Source organism: Centroberyx affinis, unplaced genomic scaffold (genome assembly GCF_046629955.1).
Source record: "Centroberyx affinis isolate AG114_WGS23_722 - 3 ecotype Tasmania unplaced genomic scaffold, CSIRO-AGI_Caff_v1 ptg004359l_1, whole genome shotgun sequence".
NCBI classification, from domain to species: domain Eukaryota; kingdom Metazoa; phylum Chordata; class Actinopteri; order Beryciformes; family Berycidae; genus Centroberyx; species Centroberyx affinis.
Window position 1 is genome coordinate 172597 of NW_027282055.1, and position 19731 is coordinate 192327.

At 39.6% G+C, this 19731-nt stretch overlaps 1 protein-coding gene across 2 annotated transcripts; it reads left to right on the forward strand.

The window, feature by feature from the left end:
* Positions 1 to 5178: 5178 nt before the first annotated feature.
* On the forward strand, positions 5179 to 19053 carry actl6a (actin-like 6A). Of its 2 annotated transcripts, none has more exons than XM_071543635.1 (14): positions 5179 to 5317; positions 6028 to 6104; positions 7288 to 7462; positions 10383 to 10483; positions 11062 to 11159; positions 11319 to 11413; positions 12523 to 12644; positions 13818 to 13907; positions 14158 to 14219; positions 15372 to 15486; positions 15782 to 15862; positions 16373 to 16468; positions 17243 to 17329; positions 18186 to 19053. In XM_071543635.1, exons 1-14 carry the CDS (start codon positions 5293 to 5295, stop codon positions 18264 to 18266), a joined length of 1305 nt encoding a protein of 434 aa, XP_071399736.1. In that variant the 5' UTR covers positions 5179 to 5292; the 3' UTR covers positions 18267 to 19053. The 2 variants fall into 2 exon arrangements, with proteins under 2 accessions (XP_071399736.1, XP_071399737.1); XM_071543636.1 differs by having other exon boundaries at positions 12523 to 12629.
* Positions 19054 to 19731: the final 678 nt, after the last annotated feature.

The following is a 19731-nucleotide window of genomic DNA, read 5'->3' on the forward strand; positions in this document are numbered from 1 at the left end:
TGCTAATGCCACCCTTTTCTAAATGCCTCCCCTCGCAGCTGAAACACTATGATACCAGATTATCATTTATTCATTACCATGAGCCCACAATTAATTTGACTTGACATTTTGGTGCGCCACAGGTTCAAAACACGAGATAAGACCGAGGTGTTGCCTCCTGGCTGCCTGAAAACCAAACACGCCCCTTGATGCCGGACACACTGGTCAGTCTGACGAGCCCATAGACACCACTGTTTCCTCTGTGTGATTTCTGCAGCAGTGGCATTAATTTTAGTTTTGGCTCCACACCCATCCATCCCTGCTTTGATCCAAGTTGCACTTCTGGTGCAGAAAATGCTGCTCTTTAGATGCTTTACCATGATAAAGGCATTATCTCTACACTTCTTTGTGTTTTAGAGGGAAAACTGACTATATTCTACTGCTATTTTAATTTCACATTTTCTCCAGCAGTGGTTTAGCGATGCATCACAGATGAATGAATACAGAGCAAACACTGGACACTATGCACACTAGTACACACCAGCAATTCTATATTTATGAAGAAATATATATATATTAGATAAGATGTTTTTACCTTTCTCCAGTGTAGGCGAGTAGGAGAGGAAGTGGGCGTTTTCTGCATACGTCCTAAATTGCATGGATTGTGAGTTGTACAGACAGCGTTGTGGTTTCAGTTCTTCCTCTCAGATCGGTGTAGATGCTGCTAGGAGGAGCGGTAAATGGAGAGAGAGAGAGAGAGCTGGAGTATGAGGTGGAGGGCTGGGTGAGTGGGAGGGTGAGCGTGGTGGGGTGGGGAACGGAGGGGAAGGGGGGGGGGGTGGAGGATGGGAGATGGAGTAGTATTTCTATTAAAGGGACAGGGTTTATTTCTTATGACAATATGGGTCTAGATAAGAAACTCTCGGCTATTGTATTTAAGAAACTCTACTGGGACAAACTTGTGCTACTGAGCTTCAGGATGGCAGGTGGTTAAGCCATTGCCCCCCCAAACTCTTCACAATCTTGATGCTTGTCTGTGTAGATTCCTTTTCAATTTTTTATTCATTTTTTTGGGAGATTTTCACGGTTCAAATCTCACTTCTGATATACACCAATTGTTATATTATTAGAATTTATGAATGAACTCATCAACTCCAGTTCAACTGAGGAATCTGGAATTTGGAATTTGAAAAAAAATCTACAGTAAACAGAATTGGAATTTCAGGAAGTTCAGTTTAATTCAATGAAATTCTGTGAAACCCCATGTTTTGTTTTGTTTTGTTCTTCTTACCATATACCTGAGAAGTGTAATATATTATCAATTTTGAATTAAATGGACCTTTCAGGTGGTATTTGAAGCATAACATGTAATTCTTATACATACATTATGATTGACGGTACTTGATTTGTTTAACTGTCATTTCTTTGATTCATAATGTTTGTTTTATAATGTTTAGCAAGACAAACTCTCTTCAATTCCCATTCTGTTTCCTTCCAATTCCAATTCCAACTCCAGGAATTTAACTGGAATTTACCATTTGCATTCTCAGTTCAATTCATGAATGGCCCCAGCCCTGCCCTCCTGCTAGGAACTGTTTGCTAAAAGGATTTCTGATCTTGAAGAAGACTCTTTCATTGTCTTTCCTCACTCATTCTCATTCAGGGTCACAGGGAGCTGGAGCCTACCCAGCATGCATTGGAGGGGTCGCTAGTCCATCACAAGGCTAACACAGACAGATAAACCATTACTAACCCATTACTCACAGTTACACACGTATGGGCAAGTCAGAGTTTCCAGTACAGCTGATTTGCATGTTTTTGGAGTTTGGGAAAAAAATGCAAAATCCTCAAAGAGGGAGCTGGGATTTTTATTTTTTATTTGAAGTGACAGCGCTAACCACTGAGCCACCATGCCAGACCCTTTGAAGCACAATGTGGTGAAATAAAGTGTCACAAGTGTACAGTGAGTAACCACCCGCTTCATAACACCACACAGCTGTTAGACAGCCTCGCTCTGATCCAGAGAGCCGCTGCCTTGGACCCAAATTCAATGTGTGTTTCAACAGTAAGAGTTTTTTACTGGATGTATTTAGTTAGAGGACATTTTGGGTAGAAATCTAAGAAATGTGTATTATCTTGAAAGAGGTGTCTTTTGACTCATCAAGCCCTGCTGACACAGAACCCATATATACTGTACAATATACTGTACTGTCGCTGTGGTTGGTTTCATGTTAATGCACGGCCAGCTGACTGTTATCCCAGGTAGAGCAGACAGTAATGCTATGCCAAGACTTTACATGAAGCTTTAGGAAGTCAAAGTAGATAAGTAAGTCTTCTATAGAACGCATTTGAAGCTTTAGGAAGTCAAAATGGATTTGTAACTCTTTTAAAAAAAACACGTGAAGCTTTAGGAAGTCAAAGTAGATTAGAAACTCTTTTATAAAACACATTAGACACGTGCACCTTCTGTGAAATGAAGAACAACGTGACACTTTCACACCAGTTATCAAAAAAAACTGTCAACCACACGCTCCTGTTGCCACCAGGATGGCCGAGTGGTAAAGTAGTTTAGGACTTCATGGACTTCATGTGCCCACATGGGTTCAGTGAGCTTTGGAGGATAATATTGTTCCCTCTGATGTTGTATAACTGCATCTTCACAACACATACCAACACAACCGCTTTATAACACTACACACATACTGTAGATCCAAACTACAGTGGCAGAAAGCATTAGGCTCAACATGGGTTTCAACATCACTGCTTCTATCTTCACTGTATTTTTTTGTTTGGTTTATTTTGTGACTTTGGATAAGCAAATGTCACATATGAAACCAAGAAATGTTGTCTTTTTATCAAGTGAGCTTTAACAGTGGAAGACCCAGGATGGCCGAGTGGTTAAGGTGTTGCACTCAAGATGTGACATGTGTCCTCGTGGGTTCAAGTCCCACTCCTGGTAGCAATCTTCTGTGGTGTTAAAGCTATCCCTGGAAAAACAGAAATCATGCTCTCTATGAAGCTTTTAGGAAGGCAAGGTAAGTAAAGAAGTCTTCCATAAAGCACTTTGGTCTGCTTTATAGTCTTTCAATTTTTTATTTATTATTGATTTATTGTCTGTAAAACACTTTGAAACTTTGTTTTGAAACGTTCTATACATATAAAGTTTATCATTATTATTAGAAAGTGTCAGAGGTGTGACCAAGTCAACTTTGCTCGAGTCCCAAGTCAGGCTCAAGTCTTGAGGCACAAGTCTCAAGTCAAGTCTCAAGTCTAAATGTAGAACACCAAGTTAAGTCAGAACAAATCAAGAGTCCAGTATCAATTTAATATCTTAAAGAAAACTAAATATCCAGGACTTTTCAATGCAATATGGTTTTAATAGGATAAAAACTTGGTAAGAGCATCATGAGTTTGATTTCTATAATCAATTTCAAAATAGATTCAATCATTCCATACAAATTCAGAAAACAGAATTTAAATTCAGCCAATTCAACAAATCTCATCACTTTCAATCTAAGACATTTACACAAACACAACATCTGATTTGTCATGACTTTAGAAACATTTTCAAGTCATCAAAGTACAAGTCAAAGTCAAGTCCCAAATCTTCTCTTCATGCATCAAGTCAAGTCTCAAGCAGTTACAATTGTGACTTGAGTCTAATAATAAGCTGCAGAGGTGAAGACTGTTACACTTAATCTAAATCTAAATACTTAAACTTCATCTAAATACACAAAATCTTCATGTTGAAAAACTGAAAAACAGGACAGACTTGCAGTTAAGCTCCATTGCTTTTAAGACACAATGGGTGTCTTTGTGCGTTTAAGGCCCACTCCTGGTAGCAATCCCCTTTTTGGAAGAATTTCTGCTGTCTTTGTTGAAATGGAGAACAATGCAGCGAAAGTAAAATGTCAGAAATGTCTGATAGCTGACACATGAGCAGCCAACCGGCGAACAACACTCCACACATTGTTCTGAACTCAAAATCCAACAGACATCTAGGTTAAAAACAAAAACACATCTTGTTTGTTCCTACTTCCAATCGAATTATCTTTACTGCATCTTTTCTCTGTTTATTTGTTTGATTGATTTGTTCAGTGGATTTTATTATCCGAATGGCACATGGGGAAAGGAAAGAACATAATCCTTTGACCGAGCACAAACTCCAAGACAAACAACTGGGATAGTTGAGCGGTGAAAGTGTAGCACGCAAAATACAGCATGTGTCAGAGTCACTGTTGTCCTGACTAAAACAGAAAACTGTGTTCTTCCAAGACTCTTCTAGGAAGACTTTGTGACTTTGTTTTGAAAATACAAGGAAAGTATATTATTACTGTAAAGCAGGTTAGTGCCAATCAGTTGCCCGCCCAAAAAAAACAAATGCCAATCCTTGCTGCAAGAGGTTGAGACGTTGAATTAATGTATGAAGTAATATAAAAGTAATTAAAGTGTCCTAATGGGTTTGGTCTCTGCTCCTGGTAAGGTGTATTGCTAACAGAGACTCAGTGTTTGTTAGCTGCATAGAGTAATGTTATCTTCATGCCTAAAGACTGATTAATAATCACTGATTATCTAAACCAAGAGAGGCATGCTGCCTGCATGAGTGCCTGTTATTTGAAGAAGAGTCTCTGGTGTCTTGAATGGGAGACAACTGTTCAACAATCCCAACTGTACAGAGTAAGAAATGCAACATTAACTCCACACTAACTACAGGTTACTTTTTATTTTAACCATCTTGTATTAATCTAGAGCGTTTAGCCTATTTTTTATAATCTTGGATAACTTTAAGACAATATATTTTATTCTCCTATATTGAAATGCCTTTTGCACTATAATATAGCTGTTTTCTGTACATATGTTACTTTCATTTGTAAAATTAATAATGTGGATAGTTAACAGTGAACATCTGGTCATATGTCTTTTTTTTAATTATTATTCTGCAAATAATGACGATGTCCAATGAATAGATTATTCTCGTTTGAATTTATATTCCTTGTACATAATGATCTGGCGCCGCTACCAACCTTTGATGCTTTAGCACTGATTTGTTTCCCAAGACTTTACCTGTCCACTCCAAAGACGTTTCTGTGCAACTGAATCTCACAGAAGCTTGATACCTACGTCACGGGCAAAGACGGAAGTTGGGGAGCCGTATTGAATTCTGATTGGACAGCTTGACTAACGCAGTGTGGCGCCCGGTTCAGGTGGATCTATGCTAACAAATTTCTTTTGTTGTGATTAACCGTTTAGCGGTTGTGATTCTGCTGTAATAATTCCCAGAAAGAGAAAAGTCTTCTTGTAACTATTTAGAGAATGAGTGGCGGAGTGTATGGAGGCGGTGAGTGGGTTTTTGTGTCAAAATATAATTAAATAGTTAACCACGTTGTCGCATTTTGTAGCTCTAGCCAGCAAGCTCAAGCGTTAGCTAGCTAGGTTAGCTGTGCTAACGGTTAGCCCGGTAGCAAGCCGAAGCTGCATTTTTGTCAACATTTTTTTTACTGTTTACTCGTATTAGATTATATAGATTTATCAAACTAAGTGCCTCGTCTTACGGGGTAAACTTGGCTCAGAGAGAAATGTAGTTAACTAGCCGGTACCGCTAGCTTGCTAGCTAGCAAATGAATGAAAGTGGGCTTGCCGACTGGAATGAACACAATCATGAGACATCCTGTATTTACAGTATTTGTATTATTTTGCAGGCAGTCCTTTTTCATTGGATTGTATAAAAGTCCCATTTTGATCATGGAATAAATAACTTTTCTATGAATCTTACAGTAATCCAGTGTTCCCATCTTAACATTTACATTTTAGCCATTTCGCTAAGCGTAAAGTTAGAATAATCTTGAGTTCCTAGATATTACAAGCAGCTAGTAGGCCATGTAACGGTAGAGCGAGATGTTTTAGCAATTAGTGTGAGAAGAGAGAGGGTTTGCACATTGCCTTGACCCAGCACTATCTGTACTTCTGTCTTTGCTGTTTAGTGTAATCAATGTGAAGATGGCTGTTACAATTCAGGTCTGATTCCCAGCACTTGTGTCTCTTTTGCAGATGAGGTGGGAGCCTTGGTGTTTGACATTGGCTCATATTCTGTGAGAGCTGGCTATGCAGGAGAAGATTGTCCCAAGGTAAGTGGATCAGTCAAATGACCTGATTAACTATGTGTCTTTTCTTCCTCTGAGCATTTTCATCTTCCCGTGGGGCGAACACCAATGTCAAGAAATGAGGGCTGTCACCCTGGAGACAGACAGCACAAATTGAGTTCAGATCATTCTGGGATACTTGCTTGCTTTTGTTTTATCTTCGCCTCAGGAAGAGATGTTAGTGCTTTGCTGTTTGATAAATAAAGCACACGGCATCTTGTTTTTTTCCCACTCCTGATTGTTCATTGTCGTGGTTGTGATGCAACCGAAAGGAAAAACCATAGCAAAGTTTTACCTGGCTTATACAGATCTTTTGTGTCCTGGTGTTTCACTGGACTAAGATGCATACCCTGCAATAGTGATGACATCATGGCCTTTGTCACTTATCTTCCTCTCTCTCTGAACAGCACACTGTCTGACGTAGAAGAAATGCTTTAAAGCTAATCTATATAAGAAAACCCTTTGGTGGTAATGTTGTTAGACTTTCAGTTTAAAGCAGGGATGGAGATTTGAAGGCTCACTGGCCCTCAACTGACTGTACTCACTGAAGTCTATGTAATATAGGTGTTATGTAAATACCACAGTATCATAAATATTATACTCTGCCCTGGTCATCCTCTGTCTGGAGACAATTTGTTCTCATTTATCTCATGTGCCATAAACAGGCTACATTTTACCAGATAAACTCCCCTCCCAACGCCTCCACACCTCCCTGCTAATTCAGTTTTCCTGCTCTGTCCATTGTTTCCAAAATGATGATGCGTAATGAATCTGCTACGTCAGAGTTATTCTGAAGATATCTGGTTTTGTGGAAACAGTATATATGAGAGCAATGTTGAAGACAAGATGTTAGTCATGCCTTCATCAGGACTATGTGCAGACATTATTTTTAGTTTTTAGTACGTGCAGGATTAGACAAGACAAGACAAATGAATCAGGTAGTTTTGAGTCTTTCAAAACATTTGGTATCTGTGTGTTAATATACTAGAAGTTAGAAAAGCTTTTGCCCCACATTTCGGCACCTTCAGTGTTTCACAAATATGAACATTTATTGACTCAGCATCTGGGATGGAGATGAGTTTGTGACAAAATTTTTCATTGGATTTTTGTATGTGATGACACGTGTCTTGTCTTGCTTTGTGTCCTGTTTTGCTTCGGCTCGGCTCAGGCGGACTTTCCCACGGTGATTGGTGTGACTCTCGACCGAGAGGATGGCAGCACACCCATGGAGACGGATGGCGACAAGGGCAAGCAGAGCGGCACCACCTACTACATCGACACCAACCAGCTGAGGGTGCCCAGGGAGAACATGGAGGTCATGTCTCCGCTCAAGAATGGCATGAGTGAGTGTTCGCTCATGTATAATTTGCAGAAATGGTGTTTTTCTGTTTAATTTCCAAGGAGGATTTGGGTTTTCCAACACCATCTCGGTGTTTATTGTAGTTTTTTGGCAGTTTGTTTTTGCTGTAACGCTTAGAGACCAAGATTTAAAAAAAAAAGAGTGGACAGTATCATCACACCCAGACAGAGATCAGTTCATTGCACTGATAAATTTTACCCAATTAAAACGATTGACCAGGTTGTTTGAAAATTATGCATTCTATATGTTCTTTGCCAAAGATCATACATAATTAAGAGAGTCGACAGGAATGACAATCCATATGAACTTTTTTTTTTAACTTCTATTTAACACGATAAAACAAACCGCACAACAACAATTGCCAAACATATACATCATACATATAAACATCAACACTAACATCTGACACATGGCATTTGTCTTAACAATAGTAGAAGTATGCAAAGCAATACAAAGTAAAATACAGGATTTTTTTTACGAGCATTGTAGCGATTATCCACATTATAATTTGGGCTGAATTTAGCTATCACCTAATTCCCATAAATACATAAAGAACAAAAAAGTAAATAATGAAAAAAATAAAAAATAAACCTCACTTCACCTCACAATCCATATGAACATTTGTAGCCTGTAGTTTGAAAGTATATTGCCCCGTTTGTCATGGTCTATGATGTATAAACTCAACGGCCCTCATTTACGAAACGAACGTACGACAGAAAACTGGGCGTACGGTCATTTCCACGCAAAGCTCGGCATTTATCAATTTGGACGTGAGCGGAGGCTACGATCAAATCTCATGTCAAGTCTCAACTCGTGTACGCAAGTTTTGGAGTCAGCGTGGACTTGCGGTGCAGCATAGTAAATCTGGCTGAGTCAGAGAACTGTTAGGATTAGACCATATAGTATTCTGACTGGCATCTAAGCATATGCAGCCACATATTCATCACTTAAAAATATGTAGCCTATGGCAAAATATTATATTTTGTAAAGGCCTACATCGACTGTGTGTCATATAGCCCATCCCTAACAAAAATAGGTATTTTCAAATTGTTTGCAATTAACGGGGTTAACAGTTTTCTGGTGTAAGATTAATTTCTCTTTCATTTTGAGATAGCCTACTTATTTGAGGTCTGACCATTTTTTCTTCACCTAAATGTAAAGAATTGCGATACAAGCTATTTTATTAGGCTACTATTATATATATATAGACTATACATATCACGGATGTATAAATTAAATATTCAAACCTCAGCTGGAATGTTGACGGCAACGCTGTTGACCGCAGCAGTGATTTCTTTCCATGCTGCATTTTTCCGACTTCTTTTGATGCCACTTTTCAGGCTGCCAAATAGAACTAATTGGTTCAATTGGACTTTAGACGTTAGAGTTTCTATTTCGAGGTCGGAGAAGTTTCTCTTCTTGGACGTATTACGCCTCTCCATGTCGTAAACTCTGGGGGCGAGGCCTCTAAACCGAGAATATTTAGGGGCGTGATATTTAAATGACGATTGTTTTCAGCCTCCACATTTATCAACGCCCGATCGTTCTTATGCTGTGATTGGCGAGATACGAACGTTTCATGAATCACACGTGAACCCTGTCGTAAGATGATTTCTGCGCTCGGATCTGCGCTGGTTTCTACGTTAGATTGATAAATGAGGGCCATCATCCCATCCACTTGATCTATATTTACCATTTTTGGTCCGACAATTGACTTGACAGATGAATTCGTCACTACCCTGACTGACGTGTAGACTGCCCCTCATGAATATTAATGAGAATATCTGTAGACCAAAGAGACTCATTATCATGCTGTGGTGCCCTAGCTCGCTTTCCCATATAGTTGCCTCATGATGGAAGCCATGCCCCTTTCCATCTTGGGTTTACCCCCATTTCTGCCTCCCAGTGATGGTATTTTTACCTCCTCGTTTTTTTTCTTGACTAAACCAGCGATGTGTTTGCTGACGGTCGAGGCTCGATACAGTGTGTCCAGAACTGTCCTTGGTGCTGAACTTCAGTTGAAGTTTCTGTAAAAGAGCAATTGACTAAAATCACCAGTCACTGCTTTGATCTGAGTATAATTTCCAACACTCTGGACACAGCACTTCCATTCACTTCTGTCTGAAATTTCCTTTTTTCCTATTTCTCTGCCCCACTGTTTCCTACTATTTTGTGGTGTTTTGATGCCTTCTGTTTGACGTTATTTTGTTTCTCTATTTGACAACTGTTACCCAAAAGATTTACAACCTAACCTGACATTTTTGCACATTGTGTGCTACAAAAGCTCGTCTTGCAGGCGTGTTTGCCAAAGCCTACTGTCACCTCAAAAGCATGAGTGTCAGTGTGTATGAAGGAAGGGCTCCTGCCCGCTGACCTAGCTGATGATGCTAATCAGAATCTGGTCCAGTGGAGTTTGGCTGTGAGGCTATTTAGAGATGAGTGTGACACCAATCTTAATTGCAGCAGAACAGCACCGTGGGACCACAGACCCCCTCAGAGAGCTGACCTGGAACATTTGTGCCTGGTGCTGAAATTATTATCCAAAAAAGCTCATCATCGCTCTATTTTCTCCACCATCTGACCCAGCAGCATTGATGAAAGACAGGCATGCTTTGTGACGTCAGGGTTTCGGTAGGCTTATACATATGAGATCTAGGTGTATCTTTATTTGTGTAAAGGGCCATGCCACGTTACAGTGATGCTAAACATGCATAAAGAAAATGTTTGGATTGTTCTCTGTATATTACGCCTAACTTTTTTTATGCAGGTTTTCATCAGTAACTGTAACCTGATACTCAAAACCAGGTTTAAATGGAATCTGAAAAATACACAAAACATGAATCCACAGTAATTTAACATATAACAAACTTCTCTCCTTGTTTTCTTTCTCACCCCTTGTGTAGTTGAGGACTGGGACAGTTTCCAGGCCATTTTAGATCACACCTACAAGATGCACTTCAAGTCTGAGCCCAGCCTGCACCCAGTGCTCATGTCGGAAGCATCGGTAAGTCCAAGTCTTGAGCAAAATCAGCCATTTAATCTGTGACTGTATACAGGTCATGTGCACAGGGTGTGAAATTACCAGCCACCAGCCAAATGCTGGTAAATTTGGCTGGAAGAAAAAAGTTAGTTTTGTGCCCTGCATGTGCAAATATAAACAGTAAAGAGACATTCAGTTTCAGGATTTCATAATTTTGGATACACAGCTCCTAGTGAATTATTAGGAAGATTGTTTTCTTGTTTTCAACCAGTTATTTCATATTTTTTGCTTAGCCATGATCAGGGTGTGAAATTACTATTGACCACCAGCAAAATGCTTGGAAATCGTGGCTATGGCTAGGATGTTTCTCTACTCTACTAGCCATCATTAGAGGCCCTATTATATTCCAAAAATAATTGGCTGGCAAAATACTGAAAGTGGCTGGATGATTTTGGAATCCATCAGTCCCTGTGGTCAGAGGAAGAAAGCTTGTTTCCTCCATTGGTCCTGATCACCTCACTGAGAAATGTATTACTGTATGTGTGTATCTTACAATACCATGATCTGTTGCAAATGGGCTAACTTGTGTTTTGTGCCTGCAGTGGAACACACGAGCGAAACGGGAGAAGCTAACAGAGTTGATGTTTGAGCATTACAACATTCCCGCCTTCTTCCTCTGCAAAACAGCTGTGCTGTCCTCGTATCCTTCACAACGTTACTTCATCCACCCCCAACAAAATGATGGAGCAAAGCGTACTGCTTGATAATGATCAGTTTTGTTATATCAAGTATGTTGAACTTGGCTTAAGACTTGATATCTGATCTCTGTTGAACATTTCCTTTACTCTGAGTATCTAAGCTTTGCCAACGGGCGGTCTACAGGCTTGGTCCTGGACAGCGGAGCCACACACACCACAGCCATTCCAGTGCATGACGGTTATGTCCTGCAGCAAGGTGACTTATTATCATTGACTATTGTCATTTACTGAGATGATCACTATCATCACCTGTCAATTCTCCTTCAAGATTCAGTTTAGGGATTTCATTTGGGTTATATAGGGACCTAATAACCTAATGTACAGGGAGGGGATTTATCACTACTTAAGAGGATTAATGTAAATGTTTTAATTCAATATAATTTAAGTCCTAAATCCTAAATCATTGCAACTGCATCTCTTTTATGCCTTCATGTTGCCATCTGCTGGTAGGGGTGATCATTTCAGTCATTCCAATCAAGCCAGCTGTTCTTGCAAATGTTTTGTTATCACCAGCTTCTGTTGCCCGTATGAATATGGGACAAGAGTAATTTTCCAGTTATACAGGAAGCTTGTAAACTTTTTGCACACACCCCTCCTTTTAAAGGACTCCCCCTTAATTTAAATCTCTTGTCGAAATGGGTGGGGATGGAATTAAATCAGATTGTAGAGCAGAAAAACAATGTGTCCTCACTGGAATTAGTCTTCATAGGAAGCCCAGAAGCAGGAAGATGTAACGAGAGACACAGTATGAGGTTTGACATCATATCCACCCTCAAATCATCCCCTTACATTCAAGAGAAGGATTTTGGAGGCAGCGTTTCAGGAAATGGCAGCAACGGTGGCTCGACCTCAAGAGCTAGGCTTACTGCGACAGAGCCATTTGAGTCGGAGCCGCAGTGAAACACAAGACAGAAGAGAGTGGTGCAGGAGCCCGAAAAGGCATATTAATATGATAAGGGGAAACTGTCACCCAGAAATCAATGAAGTAATTTTAGTTGGTGCGACTTGAGGAAAATGCTAATCTGGAGAATTATATTACTTGGGGTGGGGGGTGGGGGGGGTCGTTAAGGACAAAATCATTATGGTCATAGTGATATATCAAGTTGATTGTCTTAAGTTTGGTTTGTCATTACAGAGTGTTCATGTGTTATATGGAAAGTACATGCTAGGGTTTTGAAAAAACAAGATTGAAGTTTTTTTTAAGAGTCTCATGTTTCTAAATAAGCATTAAAAATGCGATGTCTTCACTGTGTTCTGTTCTTAGCTACATGTCACTTATTATTATGTCATTTTTCCCTTTCTTAGGCATTGTCAAGTCTCCCCTGGCTGGAGACTTTATGAGCATGCAATGTAGAGAGCTATTTCAAGAGTTAAATGTTGAAATAGTCCCTCCCTATATGATTGCATCAAAGGTGAGATCTGCTAAAGTAAGTCAAAACTACTCATTTCATTTTAGAGACTTTCATCTCTCTCTCTTGGAATTGTTCAGCGCTCTTTGGTTGGGTTATATATTGTAAGTACTCCAGTAGTAGTATTAGGTATATATGGCCATGGCCTTCTTATGTTATCACACCAACACCCACAGTTTTGAACATGTTTGATCCATGTTTGTTTCATTTCCATTCCATCATATCCATCCTTTCCTACCATTGTATTGTTGTAGGTAGCATATTTCACACATCTGGTACTTAAAAACAGCTTAGAACTAATGCAATTATTTGCAAATGCTATTTTGGCAGATTGTCTGACTTTGTGATGAAAATATAAGTAATGTAGTAATATATAATTTTGCTTTTTGACTGATATGACTGCATAAACTGGCTTCAAATCATTGTGGGTCTAGAAATTGGGGTTGACAAGTACAGTGACTGTTCAAAAGCTGCTTATATTGAGTAAAATATAAATGAAATCTAATCCTCATTCATAAACCATTCAATTAAGGTGGATAATACTTGCAATGCAAGAGGTCAAAATCTGCCCAGGCTCTATTAAAAAAAGCAACAACTGGTTATTACCCAGTAAGTCTCAGACGCTTGTCTCCAAATGAATGCATGGAAGCACACATAAGTCATCGTGTTGTCAGCCATTTTTTATTCACAGTTCATGTGTTTCCCCATATTACGATAGATTACCATGCCAAGTGTAAACCACACCTTTGTACATACACTGGCTAAGTGCCTGTAAACGTTGTAAATGTTGTCTCGTCATGATGTTAGCCATGTTGACGTTATGTAATTGGGTGTATCTGCGTCTGTAAAATGGTATGGATTGACAGCTAAGCTAAGGAAAAGCTGCACATTTGTAAACCAGATACAAAAAAATCCTTATAGACATTTAGACAAGCAAGCCGTCTTCATCCCGGTGTCATGAAGGCCGCTCTCAAGGTTTACACCCTGAGGAAGTTTGTCTAATTACTTTATAATCTGAACAAGCAGACTAGTAGCAGTGCTAACCAGTTACCTTTACCCAGCAAGTATTGTGATTGGCTGTGTATCTTTACCATATATATGTATACATACTGTTTGTTTGTCCTTCATGTCATCATGCCCCCCCCCCTGTAGACCAGCCACTGCCAACCACAGTGTTTTTTTTAATTGCAGGATGGTGTGCGGGAGGGAGCCCCAGCCAGCTGGAAGAAGAAGGAGAAACTACCTCAAGTCACCCGCTCCTGGCACAACTACATGTGTAATGTAAGCAGCAAACTCTAGACTCTTCTATGGCTCTGTACTGAAGGTAACAGACGAGAAAATTTGATGGCGGTGGGGAGGTCAAAATTATAATAAATGTCGTGGAGGAAGGTCTGTGCATTGATATATCGTCATATGGATTTTTATATATAATGTGGTGACCTTGTAATAATCTGAATATATCCTATATTTTGATTGAGAAGTATTGTGTTTTGTTGAACTTGCACCAACTTGTCCATCTTACCGCCTGCAGACTGTGATCCAGGACTTCCAGGCCTCAGTGCTGCAGGTGTCAGACTCGCCGTATGATGAACAGTAAGAGAGTTATTTTCAATTTAATATTTATCCTTCCATTGCTTGGAAAATGTTCACTTTAGCACACATACCTCACTAGGAGTTCATGATTTGTCTGCTCTAGGGACCGTGTAGTTGTGGCCACTCACTTTTTCTTTTAGTATTGAAAATCTAGTCTAAAAATATACTTCTAACACACATACTGACATGGAAAACTAGGTCCAGGTGATATTATTGTGTAATTGTGTTATGTAATGTGTTATGAATTTCAGTGGTGAGTGGTGTCAGATGATCAAGCAGTGAAAATATTTGGGGTTATTACACAGGCTTTGTTGAATGCTCAATTCTGCCTGGCCAGTAAACGCATTCTGAGGTCTGTTATTTCTGAATAACACACTGCTGTTTCACATCTGATCATGTCACTTCGCAGTCAAGACGTCTGGACCATTCTGTTGATTTATGATCAAATTAAATAGCAACGCCTTGTGCCAACAGTCGTTGCTCCTTGGTTACTGCAGACAGTCCTGCTTGACTCTTGTTTTGGCAGAAGCTTGTTAATTACTGTAGCTTGTAATAATAACATTTAAAATCAACATTTTGTGTCAAATGATAAATGTATTTGGTAATTTCCTGTGTAATAAGGTGGATAATGTACAGTACACCGATCTGGTCATTATTGCAAAATTAGCCCCGACTGGGTGATTCACCCCAATGCAAAGCAGATCCAGAGTGTCTGCAGGTGCTGAAAAAGTCTTAAAATGTTTTAAATCATATCTAAACTTGAAAATGTTAAATATAGCATTTTAAGTCTTAAATTCAATTTTGGAGGGCTTTAAAATGTTGCAGCTTTTTGGTGCACTGCTTTTCTGGTGAGAAATTTGAACTTCACGCAGACCTACACTCAGGTTTTCATTGTCACATTTATTTCAGTTGCAAAATTGGTCTTATATTTCAATCTAACTGGCCTTAAAAACATCTGAAAATGTCTTAAAATTAAATTAAAATGCAGATTTGCAGACACTCTTACTTCACTACACCAGAGCAACTATGGAGGTGTGCTAAAAACATGCTAAAAACAGAAAATGTTCAGACAGGGTGAAATGTCACTTTAACCCCACAAGAGAGCATAATGAGTTAGAACTAACTCATTATAACCCTCCTCTCTTTCCTCAGGGTGGCAGCCCAGATGCCCACGGTGCACTATGAGCTGCCCAACGGCTACAACTGTGACTTTGGGGCAGAGAGGCTGAAGATTCCCGAGGGGCTGTTTGACCCCTCTAATGCCAAGGTGAGAGTTGGTTAGCACAAAATACTCCACTGGCCAGAATTTGTATATTTTGGGCTAACAGAGACACTACGGTCTCAGCAGTCAAACATCTCTGCTTATGTTCAAAATCTTTGTCTTCGGCCCCAAGAATTTCTAAGAGAACTTGTCGGGCCACATACTCTGAATACTGTTATCTCAAAATAAGAAAAGACAGTCTGGTGTGAGTTGATTCAAGCTTCCAGAGGTATTGATTATTGTGTTAGGTATTATCAATCAGTTGTGTGAGTGTAATTGTTTGTGTTGTCTGATCACACAGGGCCTGTCCGGGAATACCATGTTAGGAGTCGGCCATGTGGTGACCACCAGCGTGGGAATGTGCGACATCGACATTCGGCCGGTGACTACAAGACTTTTTTTTTTAAACTTGAATTTCCAATTCCCATGGCTGCTGCAGTGTCATAACTGATCTATGAGATACTCATGTTACATTTTTAGGCATTTACTTGATGCTCTCGAAGGAAAAATCCACCCTCTGATACTCTTAAACTGTTAGATTTGTGAAGCATTCAAAGAGTTGTTTTGTGATGAAGTGTTGTAATATACTGATTTCCTACATTTTCCAGAATGCAAAATAGTCAATGCAAAATAGTGGGTTTAGAAAGAAGCTATTTTAAGTGTTTTTAGGGTGATTTTTTCCTTGTAAACACAGTGTCTTGCTCAAGAACACATTGACTGGATGCATTGCTTTTGACGGACTAATTGGCTGTTGCTGGGATTGAACCTGTGACCCTTTGTAACTCGGCCACCCTGCGGCCTTAATTGTGCATCGATGTGAAGCAGTGTGCATGCTGTTGCACTTCAGTTTCGCTGTTCAGACTCCATAGCTGACCTTTGTCGTGTTTCTCAGGGTCTGTACGGCAGTGTGGTGGTGACTGGAGGAAACACGCTCATCCAGGGCTTCACCGACCGACTCAACAGAGAACTCTCCCAGAAAACTCCTCCTGTGAGTGATGCTCAATTCTGCTGCTTCTGCCGTTTATTATGATGGGTCTTACTTAGTCTTTAACTTATTATGGACCAAGTACTGCTGCTACTGTAAGTACTCTGGATTTTCCACACTCTTTTCAATCTGAACTAGGCAACTTCACACATTGGTGACTCCAAATGTCAGCAAGAGGCAACTATTTGAAAGATTTGAACTTCAAAAATCCTGTAATGTAACGTCAGTAAACTGCACACAGCAGGTTTGTTATCGCTTTAGGGACGAAAGGCAAAAGATCTAATGTTGGTGAGTCCAGCTTTCTCTGGACAGAGTGCTCACTCGCTGCTGTTTGGGAGACAGTTTGTATTTTGCTCTTATATTTTGATAAGTCTCTTCCTATATGCAGAAATGAGTACATACCCGACACCAGAATTTCATTTGGGCAAAAAGGGCAAAGCACTTTTCTCTGTTGCAGCCCCGCTTTGTGATATAAGACGGGTGCATTTTTACATACAAATCTTGCCTAGTGCAGCTTTAACTTCACCGAAGGGAGGTCAAGGAACGCTTCACTACTGAGAAGGGAAAAATCCAGATATAGCCATGGGTATATATAATAGGGATGTCATCTATTTGTTTTTCTTCCTCAGAATGTGTCTATTTTGAACACACAAAACTCCCATTCATTTCTCACGGGTTGATATTCCTGCTTTTATGTGTTCCTGATCTACAAATACATCACTGACTGAACATTATTGTCTGCTGGAGTCTAACATGTTGTGTGTTCATGATCTACAGAGCATGAGGCTGAAGCTGATAGCCAACAACACTACAGTGGAGCGCCGGTTCAGTGCCTGGATAGGAGGATCCATCCTGGCTTCACTAGTAAGGATCCAAACTTTACTATAAGAATACCTTGACATTTTAAAATGTAGTCAGTTGTTCTTTTTTTTTTATCTTTAAGACATGAAACATTGCTGCTTGCACATTGACTGTAGTTGTTGCGGGAAGGAAAATCATCTCTCATTCAGTTCACACACCCTGAATTTTCCCAGCTGGGATTTGAACCAGCGACCCTCAAGCAACCATCAGATGCTTGTCACAATATGGGGGGAAAGATTTCTATAGAAAAGCATGTTAGCATGCATACCCTATAGTTTAAAAGGAGGATTTTCTTTTCTATTTTTCTGTTATATTCTTTTCTTTTCTCTGTTGTATGTTATATTGTTTTAGGTATATATTTTGTTTTCTTTAGTGAAAAAAGATGTTTTTTTGGTAGACGCGTGTTGGAATTGTTCTATTTTTCTGTTATCTTCTTTCTTTTGGCTTATATTGTTTTATGTAGCCTATGGATCTTGTTTCCTGGCAAAGGAAAATAATAGACTAAAATTCCAAATGTCAAAGTATTCCTTTAACTTCTGTTGAATGTTTGGACCCCTAAACAAGTATGAGAGCTAACAAATTATCCTTGGGTCTTAATTCTGTTCAAAAAATAGAGCATTGTTTTAAGTTTGAGAACTGGATTTATTTTCACACATCTTCATGCTTCTAACTTCATTGCCTCAATTTTTCTTTGTCTTCTGGGATATATTTTTGTTTCTTTCTTTGTTTGTGCCCAAACAATCATCGATTTCCCAGGAGAATTTCAGTTTTCCTGCTTTTCTGCTTTGTTTTGTCCCGATCACATCCCAGACAGAAGAGTTTCAGCGCTGAATCAAAACATGTTTTCTTTGTCTTCCAGGGAACCTTCCAGCAGATGTGGATCTCCAAACAGGAGTACGAGGAGGGAGGGAAGCAGTGTGTGGACAGGAAGTGCCCTTGATTTGACTGACAGCACCCCCCCCCCCCCCGCTCCGCTGCTGTCTGCCACAAACCCAACGTCATGTTTCGTTCACCTCGGACCCTGGACTCAGGAACACCCATGGAAGATTGCTATTGTTTTGTATGATTTTCTTTTTTAATAACTATCGAGTTTATATGTCTGTCTTTGGTTTTATGTAGAAATCAGACCATGAACATGCTATGGAGAATTGGGGTTCAGTTCCTTTGTTCATGTCATTACAGTCAATCCATTGCCTTGTTATCTTTATATCGTCTGTGTCTTGTGGAAACCTTGTATCTTCAAAAAGTAAGCTTTTCTGGAATTGAGAAAAACTGCTTGATTTTGCTACTTAATGTAAATGTATTTTTGCACTTCAGCAGGTTTGGCATGGTCCAAAGATCATGAAACATTATCTACATGTGGGTCATAAAGTCACTTTTTGATCGCTGTGGGGAAAAAACTAAATTGAATTGCTGAATTGGTTACACAAGGTTTCTGCAGGACACTGACAGTATAAAATGTTTGTCATAAATATTTGGAAAGTGTTAGTGGACGTACACTTTGATGTACATCCGATCCGTACAGTTTGAGGTGAATGATGTCGTTTGTCCTTCAGCCTTTCTCTTTTCGTGAATAAGCTCATCATAGGCAAACGCCAGTCAAGTCTCGCCTGTGCTTATTGGGGTGAGATTGTCACTTCGATTGAAATCTGTATTTAATATTCACTTTTGTTTTATCATTGGCACCGTATGGTCTTTTGAAAATAAAGTCCTTTTTTGTTAAGTGAGTTCTTGTATGGTTTTGTGATGCTAAAGCTAATTGTAATGGGCCTATAAAAACAGTACTCTTATATTGTTCATTCATTTTTGCACCCAAAACCTGGGAACTGTTCCTGGAAAGTAGGATTACAGTTAGCCAGAATATTTCTAAACCAGCGTGTAGCTTGATGATTTGGATCAGAATCTGTGAAACCGCTTGCTACTTATATACAAAAATTCACAAGTTGTTTAATTTTCTGTCCTAACTTTGTGAACCTGCTACCTGGAATACCACCTAGCTCTCTGACAACTTCTCATTCTCTATTCCGGGGTGTTTTGTCTCTCAAGACGGCAAAGGAAATTAACTGTAAATTGGGTTTGAACCCCCAAACTTTCTGCCTAAGATATCTGAGCAAACTGGGTATACAGCTCCAGTTTGAACAAAGCATTCTTTAGAGATATTTAGACAGTGGTTCTCAACGTGGGGTCCGGGGACCACCAGGGGTCCTTGAGGGGGCTCCAGGGGGTCCCCAGCAAATTGATGAATTGTTAGACTTCAGCATTATTTCATTTACAAGAAGTTAACACAGGTAGAGAATGTAAAAGAATGACTGTTTTGATCATAGTTTCTCTGTTATCTCTCTACCTGCAATACAGATAGTCATGGAATTCTGGACAAAATCATATCGAACAATAAAAATATTCTC

Coding starts and splice junctions, on each gene's coding strand:
- actl6a (XM_071543635.1), top strand. CDS start 5,293: ATGAGTGGCGGAGTGTATGGAGGCG. Junction 11,160..11,318: donor AAAACAGCTGTGCTGTCCTC/GTATCCTTCACA, acceptor TGAGTATCTAAG/CTTTGCCAACGGGCGGTCTA. Junction 15,863..16,372: donor GCGACATCGACATTCGGCCG/GTGACTACAAGA, acceptor CGTGTTTCTCAG/GGTCTGTACGGCAGTGTGGT.